A 22,245-nucleotide genomic window follows, 5' to 3' on the forward strand; every position below is an offset into this window, starting at 1 on the left:
TTGTGCTCTAAAGGACTCTGACTTCCTGGGATTCTAAGAATCTTATTGTATTTTTATAAATATCTTTTATAGTGTAAGAATTATCTGATCTCTTGACCTAAATAAAAAATATATTTTTTTCAACACTTTTTTTTTTGATATTGTAAAAAGAAAGCAGAAAGAGAAGATAAAGAGAAAATGAGAGAGAGAGAGAGAGAGAGAGAGAGAGAGAGAGAGAGAGAGAGGAGAACTAAATGAAAAATAGAAAATGTACATAAACATTGGGACTTTCATCCCATCCCCCTCCTCCATTTCCAAGTAGTGGCCTATAATTCATTGCCTCAGGGCAGGTATGTGGCAAGTGGAAAGCAGTATCATCTGCAGATGGTCTTCGCTTAGTTTCAAAAAATTTAAACTCAGTGAGAACAATAATTTCCCAGAAACAAAAGTTCCCTCTGGTCTAGCATTAGAAGAGGTTTCTAATCTCAGAGCAAACCTGACCCAGGTCCTATTTTTGGATATGCTCCTCGTTGGCAACAAGATCTGAGAGAATAACATTGACAGGTCATTCACAGAAGGGTTGTCAGTTTTAAAACATAGGACATGCAGTTAACTCTGAAATTCACATGGACAATGACTAACGTCTTTAAAGCAAACTTAATTCACTTTCTTTTTCTTATATAAAATTATGTGGTGGCCACAGCTGGAGGCTGGATTCTCTGCACAGAAACCCTGGTGTGAGTCTTTACAAGAGGATCAGTGAATTCCTAAAAGGGAGACTTGGTGAGCATGGTCTCTTTCCAGAGGTCGGGGTGAGATAGCTGTAGGTCTTAGAGATGGCATCAAAGGTGGCCTTGGCAAAGTTGCCCAAGGTGGCAGTGCAGGCCCTGGCTGAGGTGTAGCAGTCATCAATACCAGCCATCATCAGAAATTTCTTAGGCATAGGGGCAGAGGCAATGCCCGTACCCCTGGGGGCAGGGATGAGGCGCACCAGTACAGAGCCACAGCCGCCAGTGACTGTGTAAGGAACCATGTGGGGCTTGCTGATTTTGTTTCCCCAGGAGCCTCACTGTACAGGGACAATAAAGAGCTTAGCCAGGATAATGGCTCGATGAATGGCAGTGGCTATTTTCTTTGAGCACTAAGCACCCAGACCAACATGTCCATTGCAGTTACCAATGGTGACAAATGCCTTGAACTGGGTCCTCTGGGCAGCCCAGGTCTGCTTTTGCACCTGCATAATGTTCAAGACCTCATCCTTGAGGGATGCTCCCAAGAAAAAGTCAATGATCTCAGATTCTTGATGGGCAAAGGGAATAGATAGATCTCCAGGTTTTGAGATTCATGTCCTTGACCAGGCAGCACAGCTTGGTGATGGGGATCCACTCCTGGTCCTCGAACCTCCCTTGAGCACTGCAGCCTCAGCCCCTGCCCCAACCCTGGCCTTGACCCAGACCCCGGATACCACTGCCAAATTTTTCATGCAAGGCGGAGACCTCCTATTCCAGCCTTTCTCCCCCCCCCCCCCGCCCCTCCCCCCCCCCCCCCCCCCCCCCGCTCCCCGCCCTCTCGCAGTACCCATTTGGTCTTTTCTCAGAAAAGAAGCCAATGACTAATTTTTTTGGTATGTGTTTTAACTATTTTATGGAGCATACTTACACTACAAAATTATTTGTGTATCTGAACTTTGTTTGTTTTTGTTCTATCGGGGGAACTCTAGATCACAGGTATCTCTGAATTCAGCTTTGCGTGGAGCACAGAGTCCTGTGGACCATGTATGCCTGACAATTATCAGAGAGCCGTTGGGTCTGTATAATCAGAATTTGGATGGTAAGTAGAATAAACAGATGACAGAGGAGTAAGTTTCCACACTGTCACTGCGTGAAGCCCTGATACTCAAATCCAATCTGGTGTGAGAAAGGTAGATCTTTCCAGAATGTCTGAGGCTGAATTTCTTATTTGCTTATGAGGTAAAATATTAAAGAAAATATTAATTCCCCCCCCTAGAATATTTAAAAGCCATATTCCATTTACATCTGAATTTATACACTAAGATTCTTACCTTGTGATAGTACAAAAACAAAAAAGTTTGGGGTTTCAAAATGTGGGTGATTAGCCTCTTGACTCCTGTTTTCCAGAGGTCAGACCTCAGGAAAAGGCTGTTAGTGTGACAGGAGCAAAACTAAGGGTTCAGGATGGAGGCATGGTGACAGCTGCCTACTATTTCATCTGAATATGTCCTCATGTGGCTCCTCTGAGAACATGCGGCTTTCCCCTGAGGTGCTTCTGAATCGCAGAGTGCCTGGTAAGAGGGAGAGATCTGCCCAGCTTAGATTCAAAGGGCATGTACCCTGGCTTACCCTGCTTAGTCATAAGTATCCCTCTCCCTGCCACCTCCCAGCTGTGTGATGGCAGTAGGAGCTATTAGTCAGTCTTGGTCATAACGAATGATCAGGATCTGCAAATTCAGCCCAACCAAATGAGATTCTCCAGGGAGCCATCTGTGTAGGAGGTGAAAAGCAACCTCCAGTCATAAATAGTGTTTATTACTATAGAGCTTTCACTCAACCTGCATGTAGCTCTTCTGATCCTGGTGAGTTCAACTGGACCACAAGCTGTTGCAAAGACTTCTTTTGTTCCAATGTCTTAGAAACCTAGCCTAAAGGTAGCTCGGTTGTTTTCTTATGCATTTTATTCTTGGCTCATACCCTAAACTTTAATGCCTTACCACTCCTATAGTAAGAAAAACAATTCCATAAACCTATAAACAAAAATAGATCTAGAGACAGAGAAGCATCGATCATGTGCTCAAACCTCAGAGTGAAGGAAGGGGAGGGCGGGACTAAGGGGGTGAGGTCAACCAAAGGACTTCTATGCATGCATATAAGCATAAGCAATGGATACAGACACTGGGGGTGGGTGAGTTTAAAGGCATGAGTGGGGAGATGGGGGACACAATGAGGAGATAAGGACACATTTGTAATACCTTAATCAATAAAGGGGGGGGGGGAAAGAAAAAAATTCCACAAAGTGAAACCCAACCAGGAAAATACAGCTTATGAAAGATAACTTTGAGATCTTAGAGAGATCTAGAATGACTAGGCTGACAAGCCTATTCAATGCCACTTTTTTCTTACCTCCCATCTGATTTCCTCTTGACTTTTGATTGGAGACTGTTTTAATAGATTTGTCTTAATGAGGATGTTGTGTGGAAGGAGGTGCTTCTCTCACTGAGAGGGAGATCCTGAGCTCATATTTTTACTTCAGCTGCTCAAATGACAAGTTTAAATAAGAAAAAGAATCTTTAAAAAGGAATTTAGTCCTCACCAAATGGTTCAGTTGATTGAAGTGCACCAAAAGTTTGAGGGTTCAATTCCTAGTCAGGGTACATAACTAGGTTGTGGGTTTGACCCCAGTCCAGACATGTTTCTCTCTCACACAGCTGTTCTCTCTCTCTCTCTCTCTCTCTCTCTCTCTCTCTCTCTCTCTCTCTCTCTCTCTCTCTCTCATCTCTCTCTTTCTCTTTCTCTTTTCCACTCTAAAAATGAATAAAAACTTGTTCTCAGGTCAGGATTAAAATATACATTTATATACATATATATATTTTAAAAATGAATTTAGGGAGTACATTGTGCAGAGATATATTTCTTTAAATCCTATTTACTCTTCACACTTCAAAAATTAACTGTAGGCAGCAAAATCTCAGACATCTCTCGTAGTAATATGTTTATAGATACAACTCATAGGGCAAAGGAAACTAAGGAGAAAATAAACAAATGAGAATACATAAAAATAAAAATCTGCTGCTCAGCAAAAGAAACCACCAACAAAACAAACAGGGGATCCACTATATGGGAGAATGTATTTGGCAATAATACATCCGATAAAGGGTTAATATCCAAAATATATAAGGAGCTCATACAACTTAACAAAAGGAAGACCTAAATAGACACTTCTACAAAGTGGATATACAGATGGCCAAGAGACATATGAAAAAATGTTTAAAGTCACTGATCATCAGAGAGATGCAAATTAAAATGACAATGAGGTGTCAGAATGGCTACCATCAACAAATCAGCAAATGGGAAGTGCTGGCAAGGATGTGGAGAAAAAGGAACCCTAGTACACTGCTGGTGGTAATGCAGACTGGTGCAGGCATTATGGAAAACAGTATGAAGTTTCCTCAAAAAAATGAAATATGGAACTACTATTTGACCCAGTGATCCCACTTCTAGGAATGTATCCTAGGAAACCCAAAACACCAATTAGAAAGAATGTATGCACCTCTATGTTCATTGCAGCACAATTTACAATAACTAAGATCTGGAAACAGCCCAAGTGCCCATCAGTAGTTGAAGGGATACAAAAGCTATGGTACATTTATATTATGGAATACTATGCAGCAGTAAAAAGGAAGAATCTCTTACCTTTTCAGAGATTGGAGGGATCTGGAGAGTATCATGTTAAATGAAATAAGTCAGTCAAAGAAAGACAAATATCACATGATCTCACTTATATGTAGAATCTAAGTAACAACATAAAATGATGAACAAAGTAGACCCATAGACATGGAAGCATGGAACAGAGTGCAGTATCTTGGAGGGAAGGTGGAGAAGGGTGGTGAGTGGGAGGTAATCAACCAAGGACCTTGAGTGCATAGATGCATGGCCCATGGACACCAACAATAAGGTAGTGAGGGCTTGGGGTAGGGAGCTGGGGTGGGGGCGGTCTGGAGGGGGTTAATGGGTAAAAACAGGGGACATATGTAATACTTTCAACAGTAAATAATTATTTTTTAAAAATCTACTTTTTAGCACTGCGACTCAGTTATCTCCTGATCCTTGTCCTAAATCTACCTTCATCCCAGGAGGGAATGGGTATGAAAATGGGAGAAGCCCAACTCCCCTGATAAACATTGTAGTACAAAGCCAGTAACCTGGAGGGGAAAACAACATCATAATTCGCAGAAAGCTCTATTCTGATTTTTAAGAATCTTCCAACTCAGAAGTCATTTGGCAATATAGAGGCTATTCCTGAGCAATATCTTTTTTTTTTCCTTTTTTTCTTTTTTTCTTTTCTGTGAATGAAGTGTAAAGTCCTCTGCTATTTTTTATTAGGTATTCTGTGATCTGGCCTTTCTCACTTTGATTCCTAATTTACTAGAAATGAGTTAAGTAGTAAAAAGTTATTTATAATGCCTAAACACTATTATGTTATACTATATCTAAACACTATTATGTTGTACTGAAAATATGGCTATTTCTCTGGTTGCTTAATACATCTAGCTGTCCTTCCCACCTTCTCCTACTAAACGGCAACTTGTTTCTACTTTCTCCATGTTTAAAAGAAGCCCCCATGCAGTGCTTATCTCTGCTTGTCTATTGTCCGAGGGACCTGACCTGATACTTTTGACTTCTAAATGAAGACAGGATGAACACAGGCATCTAGCTTTTTTCTCCTGCCAAGAGGTCTAAAAGACGACTCTCTAACTCAGGTTCTGTGGGAAGTCAGACTTCTTCCCTGAGTTCACACCTTATATTCTTTTTAGGGAAGGAGAATTGAAGCAGTGTCCTGTGCCCTTGAGGCAAGAGAAAAGCTCATAAACTATTTTTTTCCTCTTTTCCATTGTTGTCTGAGGAAATCCAAGAAATTGCTATTATTGTCAAATATGTGAGTGGCTTATTTACTATTTATATGTAATCTTCAGGTGCCATAATTGTCATAACACACATCATGAAATATGTCAAATTCAATTTGTGGTAAGTCTTAGAATTTCAATATTACTGTTTGTTTTCAAAATCCAGGATAATTTAATCTGGAACCAGGCTGCTCTGTCACTAATTAAAGCTGGTTTTCTGGAGAATTATGTTGTGCCTTTGTGATTTTGGTGTGCACCCCATGCTGGAAGCTGAGCTCCTTTCCCAGTGGGTACACAGCTTCTCATTTCCTCACCTTCTGTTCATGATTTATGAATCAGATAGAAGATGATGTTGGCTCCATCTGGAAAGTGGGCCAGCTGGTCTTGGAGGTGGCACAGTGGAGGCCTAGAATATTTCTAGGACCCCGTAAGTTTAGAGACTGATAGGGAAGGGAAAAAACAGACTTGACTCTCCTACGGGGAAATCAAACTTCAACCTGAAGTGCTGCCTAAAGATGAAGGCTCAGCAGAGCATGAATAACAATTGTTATTATCACAAAGATATGGTTGAAGGTAGGCATTGAAAACCTTTCCTGATCCCAAATACCTCCTCCAGAGGCCTGTCAGGGCACTGACTCTTGCCACAAGTGGACTGTTAACTACTGGGAAAAGTCAGCTAGAAAAGATGACTGTGTTCTGAGAAATATATTTGGCACTGCTGGAGCATTTTCACCATTGCTTTGTCAGACTTGTTAGCCCAGTGAATTGTAAAGGGTGAGGGGGTTATATAGCCCACAAGGATCATTCATTTGGTGACAAAGCCATAGACATAATGAAAATTGATAGCTATTTCTTTTCTTCCCTCCCCTTTCCTTTCTTCAGCTTCTTTAAACTGTGATGTTATTAAAAGTCCTGTACATATCACAGGGTATACATGTGCCAGAATTTCTTTTGTGTATCTATCAAGAGTGGAAAAGCTGGATCATAGTTGAGGTGAATGCTTTACATTTTAAGATAATGCTAGATTATTTTCCAAAATGATCACACTAATTTACAATTTTATCAATAGTGCATAAGGAAATTTGTGAATTCACATCTCTTCTATCCTTTCAACATCTAGTGCCAATAATTTAGGATTATTGGACTCTTTACTTTTTGCCAATCATATAGATTTAACATGTATCTCATATTTTTATTTGCATTTCCATAGTTACTATTGAGATTGACCATTTTCTTCATATGCCACATATGTTTCTTCTCTTTTGAAATTTCTATTAATATATTCTGCTCATTTTATAATTAAACATAAGCACTTTTACACTGATAGGTAAGAATAGTGATTTTTCTAAAAATAAAAATAGCTTTTAACCTAAATTTGGGTTTCTACTCCCAAATAGAGGTTGCAAAAATTATTTTATATATATTGATATTATTCTGACACTAGAAAAATCTTATTTGCATCTAATATACAGAGGGTGCTAATGGATAATGTTATTGACTTTCAGAAAATGATGATCCTCATTAACAACTTTCAACCGTCTTGACCATTATCTTCCTGCTTTCCCTCCACTTCCAGTTCAAACCATTGCCATTTCTTACATTGACTACTACAACAGCTTCCTCACTTGTCTCTCTGCTTCTATCCTTGCCCTCTCCCACTCTATATAGCAGCCCCCTTGATTTTATCACTCCTGTCAAAATTCTCCCATAACTTCCATTGTCCTTGTAATAAAACTGAAAGTCATTACCATAGTGCACAAAGCCCTATGTGATTTGATCCTGCATTCTATTTCCCTCCTTCTTTTCTTTGCTTTTAACCACAAAGTCACTTTTGCTATTCCTGGGACAGATCAGGCTTGATTTTCTTTCAGGGCTTTCATGATCATTATTTTCTGTTGGGAAAGTTGTTCTGGTCTTCTCATGCATCAGTTTTTCATGCCATTCACTTTTCTATTCAATGCCAATTAACCAGAGGTGATTTCTCTGACTGCCAATCTCTATAAATCTTTTTTATCCTACTTTGTTTTTTCCTCACAGAACTTATTACATTCGAAAATTCAGTTATTTTTCATTTGCTTACTGTTGGTCTTCTCTGTGGAATGTAAGCACCACGATAGCAGGAATTTGACTGCCATATCACCTGTATCTAGAGCAGTATCTAGTACATAGTAGGCCCCCAATAGGTATTTATTTGTTAAATAAAATAAAATAAAATAAAATAATGAATTGTATCAGTAAAGTGGCTATCCACACATAGATATTTACAGATAGCATTAAATCAGTAAACAAAAATTGTGTCATACAAAATAGGTTTATAAAAAGTAAGATGATTCTGGATATAATTAAAGGATGATTCTGAAAGGTCAAATGAATTGTGGAGAAAACGTAGAGTTGGTGTTTCTTTGAAAACAAACTTCATTGAAGTACATTTCACATAGTACCCATTTCAAGTGTACAATTCAATGATTTTAAGGAACTTTACTCAATGGTGTAGCTACCGGTATCATCAACAGTTTCAGGACATGTTAATCCCCCCTGCATAATTCCTTATGACTATTTACAGTTGATGTTTTTCAGTCTGGAGATTTTTATTTCTTTAAATTTTTTATTGTTTAAAGTATTACATAAGTCTCCATTATCCAACATTGACCTCTTCCTGACTGCCCCTACACACCAGCACATGCCCACCCACCGTATCTGTGTCCGTTGGTTATGCTCATCTGAGTCCTTTGGTTGATTTCTTACCCCCTCACTCCCCACATTTCCTTATAGGTTGGACAGTCTGTTTGATGCTTCTATGTCTCTTGTTCTATTTTTCTTCAACAGTTTATGTTGTTCATTATATTCTACAAATGAGAGAGATCATGTGATATTTCTCATTTTCTGACTGGCTTATTTTACATAGCATAATTCTCTCCAGTTCCATCTATGCTGTTGCACATGGTAAGAGTTCCTTCTTTTTTACAGCAGTGCAGATGTACCACAGTTTTCTAATCCACTCATCTGCTGATGGGCACTTAGGCTGTTTCCAAATCTTAGCTTTGTTGCTATGAACATAGGGGTGCATATATCCTTTCTGATTCATGTTCCGTTTTTAATTTTTTGAGTAAATTACTGTTTTCCACAGTGGCTGCACCAGTCTGCATTCCCATCAGCAGTGAAGGAGGGTTCCTTTTTCTCCACATCCTCTCCAGCACCTGTTGTCGATTTGTTGATGACAGCCATTCTGACAGGTGTGAGGTAGTACCTCGTTGTTTTGATTTGCATCTCTTGGATGATTAGTGACTTTGAGCATGTTTTCATATGTCTCTTGGCTTTCTGTATGTCTCCTTTCAAAGTGTGTCTATTTAGATTATTTGCCCATTTTTTGATTGGATTGTTTATCTTCCTTGTGTTAAGTTGTATGAGTTCCCTATAATTTTTGGAAATTTAACCCTTATCAGAGATAACATTGGCAAATATGTTCTCCCATGCAGTGGACTTTCTTATTGTTTAGTTGATGGTTTCTTTTGCTGTGCAGAAATTTTTATTTTGATGTAGTCCCATTTGTTTATTTTCTTCTTAGTTTCCATTTTCCTAAGAGCTGTATAAGTAAAGATACTGCTCCGACATGTCTGCTATTTTGCTGCCATGGCTTTTTCTAGGATTTTTATGGTTTCCCATTTCATGTTTAAGTCCTTTATCCATTTTGAGTTTATTTTTTTGTGTGTGTATGGTGTAAGTTGGTGGTCTAGTTTCATTTTTTGCATTTATCTGTCCAGTTTTCCCAACACCATTTATTGAAGAGATTGTCTTGACTCCATTGTATGATCTTGCCTCCTTTGTTAAATATTAATTGCACAAATGGCTTGGATCTATGTCTAGGTTCTCTTTTCTGTTCCATTGATCTTTATGTCTGTTCTTGTACTAGACCAAGCAGTTTTGAGAACAGTGGTTTTGTAGTATAGCTTTATATTAGGTATTGTGATCCCTCCAATTTTGTTCTTCTTTCTTAAGATTGCTGAAGCTATTAGGGGTTTATTCCAGATGAATTTTTGGAGAGTTTGTTTTAGGTCTTTGAAGTATGCCATTGGTATTTTAATGGGGATTGAATTGAATCAATAGATTGCTTTTGGGTAGGAGGGACTTTTTAATGATGTTGATTCTACTAATTATGAACAGGCATATTATTTAATTTGTTTATGTGTTCCTCTATCTCTTTTTTCAGCATCCTGTTATTTTCTGAGTACAGGTCCTTTATCTCCTTGGTTAAGTTTTTTCCTAGGTATCCTAATTTTTTGTTGAATGCTAAAAAAGATTTTTTTAGTTTCTCTTTCTGTGAGTTCATTACTGGTGTATAAAAAAGCCAAAGATTTCTGGGTGTTAATTTTGTATCCTGCTACATTGCAAAACTCATTTATTAGTTCTAGTAGTTTAATGATGGAGTTTTTAGGGTCTTCTATGTACAATATTATGTCATCTGTGAATAAAGACAACTTTATTTCTTCTTTTCCAATGTGGATGCCTTTTATTTCTTTTTCTTGTCTGGTCACTATGGCTACCACTTCCAGTACTATGTCCAACAGGAGTGGTGAAATTGGGCATCCTGTTTTATTCCTGTTCTTTGGGGAAGTGGTTTTAGTTTTTACCCATTGAGTATGATGTTAGCTGTAGGTTTGTTATATAAGGCTTTTATTATGTTGAGGTATGATCCCTCTATTCCCATTTTGCTGAGTTTTTATCAATAAAGGATGCTGGATTTTGTCAAATGCTTTTTCTGCATCAATTGAAATGATTATGTAATTTTTGTCTCTCAATTTGCTTATGTGATGTATCATGTTTATTGATTTGTGGATATTGTAAGAACCTTGCATTCCTGGAATAAATCCCACTTGGTCATGATGTATGATCTTTCTAATGTAATGCTGGATTTGATTTGCTAGAATTTTTAAAAATATATTTTATTGATTTTTTACAGAGAACAAGAGAGAGGGATAGAGAGTTAGAAACATCGATGAGAGAGAATGTGCCTGCAACCAAGGTACATGCCCTTGACCGGAATCAAACCCGGGACCTTTCAGCCCGCAGGCTGACGCTCTATCCACTGAGCCAAACTGGTTTCGGCTGATTTGCTAGAATTTTGTTGAGGATTTTAGCATCTATGTTCTTGAGGGATATGGATATTGGCCTGTAATTCTCTTTCTTTGTAGTGTCTTTAACTGGTTTTGGGATTAAGACAATGCTGGCTTGATAAAAGAGCTTGGAAGTGTGCCTCCCTCTTGAATTTTTTTGAATAGTCTGAGAAGTACAGGTTTTAGTTCTTCTTTGAATTTTTGGTAAAAGTCCCCTGTGAATCTGTCTGACCCCAGGCTTTTATTTGCTGGAAGTTTTTTGGTTACTGCTTCAATTTCCTCCTTAAATATTGGCCTGTTGAAATTTTTTGATTCTTGATTACGTTTTGGAAGGTTGCATTTTTCTAGGAATATGTCCATTTACTCTAGGTCAGTGATTGGCAAACCACAGCTCAGGAACCACATGCGGCCCTTTGGCCCCTCGAGGGTGGGTCTTCCATAAAATTCCACATATGGGCATGCATGTACAGTGTGATTACAACTTTGTGGCCCATGCACAGAAGTCAGTTTTTGGCTCTCAAAAGAAATTTCAATCGTTGTGCTGTTGATATTTGGCTCTGTTGACTAATGAATTTACCAACAACTGCTCTAGGTTATTTAGTTTGTTGGAATAGAGTTGTTCATAGTATTTCTATGGGGGTTTGTTATTTCACCTCTTTCATATCTGGTTTTGTTTATTTGGGTCCTCTCTCTTTGCTTCTTGGTGAGTCTGGTGAGAGATTCATCAATCTTGTTTATCTTTTCAAAGAATCAGCTTTTGGTTTCATTGATCTTTTGTATTGCCTTTTCTGTCTCTGTGTCATTTGTTTCTGCTTTGATCTTTATTATCTCCTTTCTTCTGCTCACTCTGGGCATTTCCTGTTGCTCTCTTTCTAATTCTTTAAGTTGTAGAGTTAGATAATTTATTGCCAGCTTTTTTTCTTTCTTTTTTTTGGAGGTAGGCTCTAATGCTATGAATTTCCTTCTCGGGACTGATTTCACTTTGTCCCATAGGTTTTGGATTGTTGTGTTTTCATTGTCATTCATTTCCAGGTTTTTAAAAATTTCTTCTTTGATGTCCTTTGTAACCCAATCATTGTTTAACAGTATGCTATTCAGCCTCCAAATGTTTGAATTTTTTTTATTGTTTTTATTGTATTTGATTTCTAATATTATTCAATTGTGATTTGAGAAGATGCTTGATATCATTTTGATCTTCTTGATTTTGGAAAGACTTTGCCTGTGTCACAATATGTAGTGTATCTTTGAAAATGTCCCACGTGCACTTGAGAAGAATATATATTCTGTAGCTTTGTGGTGCAATGTTCTGAAGATGTCAATTAAGTACATTTGATCTAGGGAGTCATTTAGGCTTGCAGTTTCTTTGCTGATTTTTTTTTTTTCCTAGAGAATTTATCCAGTGATGTCAGTAGAGTATTAAAGTCCCCTATTATGATTATATTGCTGTTGATCTCTCGCTTGATATCTTCCAGAAGTAATTTTTTTTATGTATTCGGGTGCTCCTGCTTGGGCACAATATGTTTACCAGAGTTATATCCTCTTGTATCAATCACTTTAGTATTATGAAGTGGCCTTCCTTATCTCTTGTTATGGCTTTCACTTTGAGGTCTAGCTTGCCAGATATAAGTATTGGCATCCACTTTTTTTTATTTTTTATTTCTATTTGCCTTAAAGATATTTTCCATCCCTTCACTTTCAGTCTGTGTGACCCTCTTGTTCTGAGGTGGGTCTCTTGTAGATAGCATATATATGGGTCATGTTTTCTTATTCATTCAGCCACTCAATGTATTTTGATTGGAACATTTAGGCCACTTATGTTTGAGGTTATTATTGACAGGGACTTGCTTGTAGCCTTTTTTATTTTTTGTGCCTGTGTTGTTTCTTCTCCTTCTCCTCCTCCTCCTCCTCCTCTTCCTCCTCCTCCTCCTCCTCCTCCTCCTCCTCCTCCTCCTTCTTCCTTTCTCTCCCTTCCTTTCTCTCTCTCTCTCTCTCTCTCTCTCTCTCTCTCTCTTTCTCTCTCTCTCTCTCTCTCTCTCTCTCTCTCTCTCTCTCTCTCTCATCTCTATCTCTCTCTTTCAACAGTCCCTTTAGCATTTCTTGCATTGCTGGCTTGATAGTGATAAACTCCCTTAGCCTTTGTGTGTGTGTGTCTGTGAAGCTCCTGATTTCCCCTTCAATTTTGAACGTTAGCTTTGCTGGAGAGAGTATAATTGGATTCAGTCCCCTGCTTTGCATCACTTTGTAAACTTCCTTCCATTACTTTCTGGCCTGATGTGTTTTGGTTGAGAAATCATTTGATAATCTAAGGGGAGAATGCTTGTAGGTAACTTTCTGTCTCTCTCTTGCAGACTTTTTGATTCTCTCTTTGTCATTACTATTTGCCATTGTAATTATGGCATGTTTTGGTGTGGGTTTTTTTTTGGGTTCATCTTGATTGGAACTCTGTGCTTGTGTGACTTTTTTCTTCCCCAAATCAGGGAAATTTTCTGACATTATTTCTTCAGATAGGTTTTCTAACTCTTGCTCCTCTTCTTATCATTCTTACACCCATATTTTATGTATGCTGCTTCTTTTCATGTTCAAAACTCCCTTAGGTTTTCCTCCTGTCTTTTGATTTTTTTCCCTCCAATTGCAGTTCAGATTTGGTGTGTTTTGCTCCCCTGTCTTCTAATTCACTAATTTGGTTCTCTGCTTTTCCTAGTTTATTGTTGAAAGCTTCATATTGTTTTTATTATAGCTATATCAATATTCATTTCCTCCTGATTCTTACATAGGTTCTTGATTTTTTCATCCATCTGGTTTATAAACTGTATGACCCTTGTTCTGAAATTTTTTTCTGACATATTACATGCCTCTATTTCATTTAGTTGCTTGGGGCCATTCCTCTTCTTTCCTTTGGTGGTTCTTCTTATGTCTCCCCATTTTTGCTTTCTCTGAAGGATGTAGGTTTTCATCCTACATGGGGTCTCTGTCTGCAGTGGTGGACTTGTTGGTGAGTTATACGGTTGTGGGCGGTGGCTGCTCCTCAGGCAGTTGTGGGTGGTGGCTGCCCCTTGGGTAGTCATAGGGCAGATGTTCCTCAGGTGGTCACAGGCAGTGACTGCTCCTCTTGTGGTTGTGGAGTGGCTGCTCCTCAGGTGGATGTGGGTGGCAGCTTCTAGTGTGGCTGCTGACACTATCACAGTTCCTGGGGCTCAGGCATCATGCTGGCAGGAGGGGAGCACTCTTTTAAACTCATAGTAGCCCTCAGCTGGGAGGCTGAAGTCCCGATGTCTGTGAGTTGGAAGCCAAGGCAGCAGGTCTCTGGCCAGAGTGGTTGTAGAATCCTGGGTGGTGTCTGAGAGCCCCTTGGGTAGAAGTGAGGCTGGGCTCTCTTCTTCAAGATGGCATGGCCTCTGTGGAAGAGATTGCAGCAGAAGCAGAGGCTACCTGACCATGAGAGCTCAGTTATCATCCCTCAAAGTCTTCTGAGATCTAGATGTCACTCACTCAAACACACATGCTACACACGTCCACACACTCCCCTTTCACTCTTTCACTCACTCGAACTCTCTCCCTTACTGCCATCCTCCTGGCCATCATTTTGGAATCCTTTGGAGATATTTTTTTAAATGTGAAAATATCATACATATAAGATACTCTATAATGTGTACGAATGGCTTAAAATAGAGTACCTGCATATTTATTATCCAGTTTAAGAAAGAGACCATTTTTGTTTTGCATTTTTTATTCCCTTGCTTTACTTTATGGTTTTACTGTACTTTGATGTGTCCTAAATAATATATTTTCTAAGCTTTTATTTTTTATTAAATTTATTGTGGGTAACTGGATCATAAAACTATACAGGTCTTGCTCCCATTTGCAGGTTCAGGCAATCACTTATCTACCTTTTGTTTCTATAAATATGCCTCTCTGGACATTTCATAGATACACAATATGCAGTCTCGTGTGTCTAGTTTAATTTAGTGCAATGTTTTTGAGCTTTGTTCATGACATAGCATGTGTCAGCAGTTTGCTCCTTTTTATGGCTGAATAGTATTCTATTATATGGCTGTAGCACACTGTGTCTATCCACTTACTAGTTGATGGGCCTTTAGGTTGTTTTTATATTTGATGTATTATGAATAATTCTGCTGTGAACATTCACATACACATCTTTGTGTTGGGTGTACATTCTTAATGTTCTTATGTAAATACCTATGGACAGAATTTCTGGGTCATATGGTAATTTACATTGAAATTTTTTGAAAAATTGCTAATATGTTTTTCAAAGTGACCATGCCACTTTTCATTTCTACCAACAGTGTAAAAAGGATATTGTTTTTCCACATCTTTTAAAAATATATATATTTTATTGATTTTTTTATAGAGAGGAAAGGAGAGGGATAGAGAGTTAGAAACATTGATGAGAGGAAACACCAATCAGCCTTCTGCACACCCCCCATTAGGGATATGCCTGCAACCAAGATACATGTCCTTGACCTGAATTGAACTTGGGACCCTTGAGTATGTAAGCCAATGTTCTATCCACTGAACCAAACCAGTTAGGGCCTTTTCCACATCTTCACCAGCGTTTGTTATTACTAGAGGCCCAATAACTGCTTGCCTGCCTGTCTGATTGCCCCTAACCACTCTGCCTGCCTGATTGGCCCTAACTGCTCACCTGCCTGCTGATCACCCCTAACTGCCTCTGCCTTGGCCCCTGCTGCCACAAATTCAGTCTGGAAGGACATCTGGAATGATGTCCAGAAGATTGTTTGGCTGTCTGGCCTAATTAGCATATTATGCTTTTATTATTATAGATGCCATTCTAGTGGGTAACTAATGGTATCTTGTGGTTTTCATTTTCATTTCCCTAAAGACTAATGATGTTGAACATCATTTTATGCTAAAGAAATGGTGAGATGGGCAAAAACATTAGTAAAGATCCTGGAATGCCAGGATGAGTAATGAAGAATGAGAGGAGCAGTAATAAGAAAGAGATTAAATTTTGATGCCCCAAAGAGGTATTTGGGTTAAATATGTTTGCACTAGTATTTCTGTTTATGGAGATATAATAGGATATATTCCTCACTCTTTCACAGTACTGTAGGAAAGAAACAGATTCTGACCACCACTTGGTTCATATGTTTTTACAGGCTGGATTAAATGTAACTACTTTCTGATACTTGGATATTGCTTCTACTGGAGATCACAAATTATTCTTCAAGTAAAGAGATTCTCTTCAGTTCTTGGTTAGCCCATTTGCATTAAAAACAATCTTGACATTCAGAAAAGTTTTCTTACTTTATTGAGTTTTAATTTTTTTTTTTTTACTATAAAATATCTGACCTGAGAAATAAAAACAAACAATTGAAACAGATACTTTTCATTACATTTGATACTTAGGATACTGCAGATTCTTGCAAATTGTTTCTCCTTTTAGCTTTCTGTTCTCTACTCTGCTTTTTCTATGCAATATGTAATAACTTGTTATTTCTGCAGAGAACTCATAATGAACCCATCCCTCCCCAGCTACTGTGATAAGTGATGGCAATGTATACTTGAAGTCAGCCCCATTATTGAAGAACATTCATTGACAAAAAGAGCTGAAAGTGTCTTGTGCCAAAACTTCTCTTAATTCCCCTTTGTCTGAATAGGGAGCTGTTGATAAGGATCAGGCAATATTTTCCCTGAAACTATTCATTCTAAATGGTACATCAAAATGACACGTAGAAATGATTTATATATATATATATATATATATATATATATATATATATATATATCACAGGATTTGAGCTTCTGCATCAGACATACTTAAATTCTAGCACCAAAAGCAATCAAAAGAAGACACTTTTATGTAAATTTCAGTAACCACCTCACAGGTGTGGAAATCCTATTTTCTCTTTCCCTGGGGACAATTCAACCTTTTAGCTAATTTGTCACTGAGCATTTGATGAATGTCAAAAGAAAAGGAAGAGAAGGAGAGAACAATTGAACAGAACTTGAATAGGAAATCTTAAATTTTCTTTGCCTCCACTTATTTTTCTTTAGGGATAGCAAAAGTAACTAAACACACACACACACACACACACACACACACACACACACACACACAATCTAAGTCACAGATCTGCAAAGCTGTTTTGTACCTAAACTCATACTTATGTTCATCATTCTCATTCCTGAAAATATTTTCATCAGAACATGTGCAGTAATTTTATTCTTTGTTGAGATATGTTTCTGTTATGTTTCTTTGTTTTTCTTTTTAAAAATTTATCTTTATTATTAAATGTATTACAGATGTTCCACATTCCCCCTCCATCTGCATTTACCTTTCTACCTGCTCCCACTACCTCCCCAGACCTTCACTGCCCTGTTGTCTGTATCTATGGGTTATGCATGTATGCATATAAGTTCTTTGGCTAATCTCTTCCTGTCCTCCTCTCCACTTCCCTTTAAGATGCCTCAGTCTAGCTGTGCACTTGCTGCCCACCCGCTCCGTGCACTGCAAGCCAGCTGTGTATTCAGCCACCTGCTTTTTCTGCATGCACTGGTCTCATCACCTGCACAGCTCCTCTGAGCCTTAGTGTCCTTTTCTCTTTCCTTCAAGTTGTAGAATTACCACTCAGCCAGCTTTCTGATGTCCACTCTGCCTTACAGTTGTAGTTTTGAAATTGTTGTGTGAAGCAGCAGTATAGGTGTTTACCTATGCCTCCATCTTGGTTTCTCACAGTTTTTTTGTTTTGTTTGTTTGTTTGTTTGTTTTTAATTTAGACTGAAGGAAATGCTAAACTTGCAAGAGCTTCTCGTAGCATTTTTTTCCTCTTTTTTTTTTTTTTTTTCTAGATGTGCACCATGGGAAGGATAGGCACTCCTGGAAAGTGGCTCAGATGCCATTTCCATACTATTTTAATGCTAGATCTTGAAGCCCAGGTACAATTTGTACCCCAAGACATAGAAACTTTAAATGTCTTGTCAGTGGTCATATACCTTGCTTAAAACAATGGGAAGACCAGAACCCAGATCTTTCAATTACACTGTGTCATTAAGTTCTAATAAAAGGGCCTATTAATAAAATTATGCCTTCCTTTTTAAGGGCAATTAAATAATTATTAATAAGTTATATATATTAAAATTGATTAATGACAAAAATACATTCAGTCTTTAGATGGTTAAATATATGGAAATCAATTGTATACTCTGAGAAATTAAACAGAAATTCTCTTGTTATGTATGATTACTTCAGGTGCTATAGTAAAGCATTAAACTGAGGCAATCTTTATTCAGTAAAGGAGCATACACTACAAAGCAAAGCTTAAACAAAAGTTGAATATGGACATGAATATATTTTTAAATAAATACAAATTTAGTAACCATTTTTTGCATAGCTATAAAAACTCACTTGAAGACCATGTGCTGCAATTTGAAAAACTGATTTCTATGTCTTATTCCAAAAGCACTCATTAATGACATATCAGGCAGAATTCTTAGGTATGGAGATGAATTTTTAAATTAGCTTTATCATCATAATATTCTGGTTTACTCATTTCTTTAGGAAATATTTAATGAGAACATACTACATGTCAGGTATTTCTGTGTTTTCTAGGTGCTCAAGATACTACGGTGATTACCTTAGCTAGTTAGCTCAGTGGTTAGAGTTGCGGATTTGATTGTAGTCAAGAACAAGAACCTCAGTTGCAGGCTTGATTGTTTCCCTATGTCTCTCTCCCTCCCTTCCACTCTGTCTAAAATAATAAATCAATGGAAAAAAATATCCTCTGGTGAGTATTAACAACAACAACAACAACAACAAAAAGACACTACAGGGATCAATGTAGTCAGACTTTTGCTCTTTGGAGCTTTCATTTCAGTGCTTAGGTATTTTCTCAATGGGGAGAATAAAATAAAATGATAAAGTAAATCTAATCAGTGATATTTTAGAATGCTACAAGTGACATTTTTATTAGTTGGGATTTGAAGTGAATTTGGGATTTCTCATTTATCTTTCTTGGGGAATTTGAAAAATTGAAAATGGAGGTGCATATGGAAAATGGAGGTGCGTAAAATACTACATCTTTAGTACTAATTAGTATTTTCAAAATGTCAGAAGACATTTTTAAAGCTTCAAAACACACACACACACACACACACACACACACACACAAACAAACAACAACAACAACAAAAATAACCCACCATAACAATTAGACAACTGTTAAGGAAATTCCCAGTAATTGGGGAGAAGTCTTGGCATACTTATTCAGCTCTTCTTTCTTCTGCTGGGATATTCCAATCTGCAGGAATGATGTCCCAGTCTCTAGGGATGACTTCCCTTTTCACTCAACAGAGTCACTCATTATTTTACAGATGGAGTCCTGTCCCTTGCACAAGTTCTCTCTCTTCTACATATTCACTTGCTTACCTTTATCCCTTCCCTTCATCTTGGCACCCTTTCAAGCACAGGTTCTTTAAATCTGACATCCCCCCAAAAAAAACCTCAGCCAGTAGATGTCTCCATTACTCTCTAATAGCTAAGACCTCTGCAAGTAGGTTTTAATAATTTCTTTAAGCAACAAGAAGGAGGATTTGATGATTTGCCAAAAATGAGCAGATGCTGGGGAGCACACGTCTCCATCCTACGTCCTTCCCCTCTGATTTAAGTCAGAAATGAAAACTCCTTTCTCCCTCTTTTTCAGGCGAAAGAAAAGGCTGATTGAACTGAGCAGGCAAGACGCCAACTCCTTCCTCCTCAGTACGTTCAAGTTTCCTTTGCTCTGAGCCACAAAAGCTCTGCTCTCCCCCACCTCCCGCCTACCTCATCTCACCCCCTCAGCTTTCAGAGTCATCGGGGAACGCGAGTGGGTGAAAAGGACTCAGCTCTGCTGCATCTCGCGCCACCGCCTCCTCAAGCGCCTCCTCTGTGCCGCCTCGGATTCAGCACTGGACAGCTCCCGCCCCATTTCCCAACAAATAGCAGCCAGCTGATTGACAGAGGAGTCGGCCACACAGAGAACAGGACGGCTTGAAGCCGCCCTGCAAGGGTTTGGTTGCGGCCAAGCTGCCTCTTTAAAACAGCTTTCCACCCGACAGCACGGAGAGGAGGAGGCAGGCGTGTGGTTTGTGGGCAAACCTAAAGCTTCACTGACCAGCTTGCCTGGCCCTCTGGACCCCAGAGGACAATCGTCTTAAAAGCAACCTCCGCTCTGTGAGGCTGGCTCCTGCGCTCGCGGTACGGGTCTGTGGGCGCGCGCGCCCCGCGCCTCGGGGGAAGCGAACCGGGAGGAGGAGCCGAGCCTGGAGGCGGGAACGACCTGCCGCGGGTGAGATGATGGAGCAGCGTTTTCGGCGGCCACGGCGGCAGCATCAGCTGCACCAGCTCTTGAACGCACCTCGATGAGAACGGCGGCGGCGGGAGCGGCCGAGCTGAAAGACGTAAGCAGGCTAACTATAGCTGCCGGGGAGCCAAGAGGGAGGTAACCTGTTCGGCTCTAGGCTGTGAGGTGCGTAAGTCCCCAGCCAGCCGACGCACCGCGGAGCGGCTGCAGCCAGCGTTGCCACAGGTGATTCGATTTCCTGTGATGGTAGCTTAGCCAAAGGGCCAATTTGGAGACATTCTTATCTCAAAGTCCTTTTCGACTGGGTGCCATCTGAAGAAGGCGGGGAAGACTCCTAGGCAAAGTCTTACTGTTGATACATTGACGACCAAAAATTAAAAAGTGACTCCTCCTCCCTTTACCTCCTCTCCTCTTTGAGAGAGAGAGAGAGAGGCAGATGGGAGCCATGGCTTATTCTTTACTCTTCTGCTTCCTGCTCGCTCCTCTGGGACTGGGAGCTGCCGGGGCCAGCCGCGACCCTGCGGGACGGCCGGGATTCCCTCGAGAGAGGACCCTGAGGGCGAAGCAGCACGCCCAGCAGCAGCCGGCGGCTCGAGCCTCTGCCTCGGACCCCTGGGCTCCCGGGAGCCGCTCCGTCGATGGCACCATCTTGGCGCAGAAACTCTCCGAGGAGGTGCCCGTGGACGTGGCCTCTTACCTCTACACCGGGGACTCCCTCCAGCTGAAGCGAGCCAACTGCTCCGGCCGCTATGAGTTGGCGGGCCTGCCGGGGAAGTCGTCAGCCCTCGCCAGCTCCCATCCTTCCCTGCACGGGGCGCTGGACACGCTGACACACGCCACCAACTTCCTCAACATGATGCTGCAAAGCAATAAGTCGCGGGAGCAGAACTTGCAGGACGACCTGGAGTGGTACCAGGCGCTCGTGCGGAGCCTCCTGGAGGGCGAGCCCAGCATCTGCCGGGCGGCCATCACCTTCAGCACCCCGTCGCTGTCCACGCCCGCGGCCGCGCCCGCCGCCCCGCAGGTCTTCCTCCAGGCCACGCGGGAGGAGAGCCGGATTCTGCTCCAGGACCTGTCCTCCTCGGCCCACCACCTGGCCAACGCCACGCTGGAGACCGAGTGGTTCCACGGCCTCCGGCGCAAGTGGCGGACCCATGTGCAGCGGCGGGGCTCCAACCAGGGCCCCCGGGGCCTGGGCCACAGCTGGCGGCGGCGCAGAGATGGGCTTGGAGGGGACAAGAGCCCTGTCAAGTGGTCTCCGCCTTATCTGGAGTGCGAGAACGGGAGTTACAAGCCCGGATGGCTGGTCACTCTCTCCGCTGCTTTCTACGGGTTGCAGCCTAACTTGGTCCCAGAATTCAGGTAGGGAGGGATGGAAAAAAAAAAAAAGCCAAAGCAAATCCTTTCTTCCAGTTTCGTGGGTGGGTGCGCGTGTAGGGAAGGAACACTTGGATGTGACGCTTACGCCTCCCGCCCTCCCAGCAGAGGCTGAGCGGCACCCCACGCTGGCTCCTGTGCTTGGGAACTAAAAGCGCCTCACCTTGGTCGGCTTCAGGCACTCAGCGAAAGCTTCTCTCAGATCAGTTTCCCTGCAAGGAGCTAGGGACTGGGGAGTTGGTGAGAGCGCGGGTAGAGCTGAGGAAAACCTTTGATGTCCCAACCTTTTCTTCAATTCCTGGGAGAGCAGAGAGCAGCTGTGTGTTCCCAGTCAGGGGTGATGCTAGGGAACCTGGGAGGAACTTGGGGAGCTCCCTTGAGCCAGCCAGGCACCCAAGGGCCAGCACCCGATGTGAGATAAAAGGGACCCAGAGGAGTCACTCATTTCTGCCCCTTCAGGGTAGCTCTGCTTGCTTCCTATGTGTGTCCTTTAGGGCACAGGTCTGTTTTAGTTAAGACAGGGCACCCCCCATTGGCAGTTCTGTTCCCTCAGCAGTGAGTCAGTCACTACAGCTCAGCTGTCTTCAGGATCCATACTCTGCAATTTGGTCAGTTCCTTCTCCCCATTTCCCTCCTCCCTGAAATTCACACCTCCTTCCTTGATCCCCTCTCTCCCATTCTCTGTGTCAGGCACACCTAAAAGTTCCCCTGCCCTTCACATTCTCCTGCATGTCATAGGAACCTGGATGAGTTATTTTAGGGAGAGAGGGAGGGATTCTTCTGACCAAACTCACTCAGGGAAGGAGGGGACTTATTATGT

General features: G+C 40.8%; 1 protein-coding gene and 1 pseudogene across 2 annotated transcripts in view; one reads left to right on the plus strand and one right to left on the minus strand.

Annotated features, from left to right (window-relative positions):
- Positions 1 to 735: 735 nt before the first annotated feature.
- LOC311620889 (small ribosomal subunit protein uS5-like) lies at positions 736 to 20,409 on the minus strand (annotated as a pseudogene). Its single transcript has 3 exons — positions 20,399 to 20,409; positions 19,947 to 20,136; positions 736 to 1,328 (listed from the first exon to the last, which is right to left on the minus strand). The product of its transcript is annotated as a small ribosomal subunit protein uS5-like (transcript).
- The window catches only part of GPR158 (G protein-coupled receptor 158), a 334,424-nt gene continuing 332,002 nt past the window's right edge, over positions 19,824 to 22,245 (plus strand). The window contains exon 1 of the mRNA XM_084867984.1: positions 19,824 to 21,410. Coding sequence (XP_084724110.1) covers positions 20,485 to 21,410 — 926 coding nt within the window. The 5' untranslated portion in view covers positions 19,824 to 20,484. The remainder of the gene's footprint in view (positions 21,411 to 22,245) is intronic.

The sequence above is a fragment of the Pipistrellus hanaki genome (assembly GCF_964339955.1).
Source record: "Pipistrellus hanaki genome assembly, chromosome: 1".
NCBI lineage: Eukaryota > Metazoa > Chordata > Mammalia > Chiroptera > Vespertilionidae > Pipistrellus > Pipistrellus hanaki.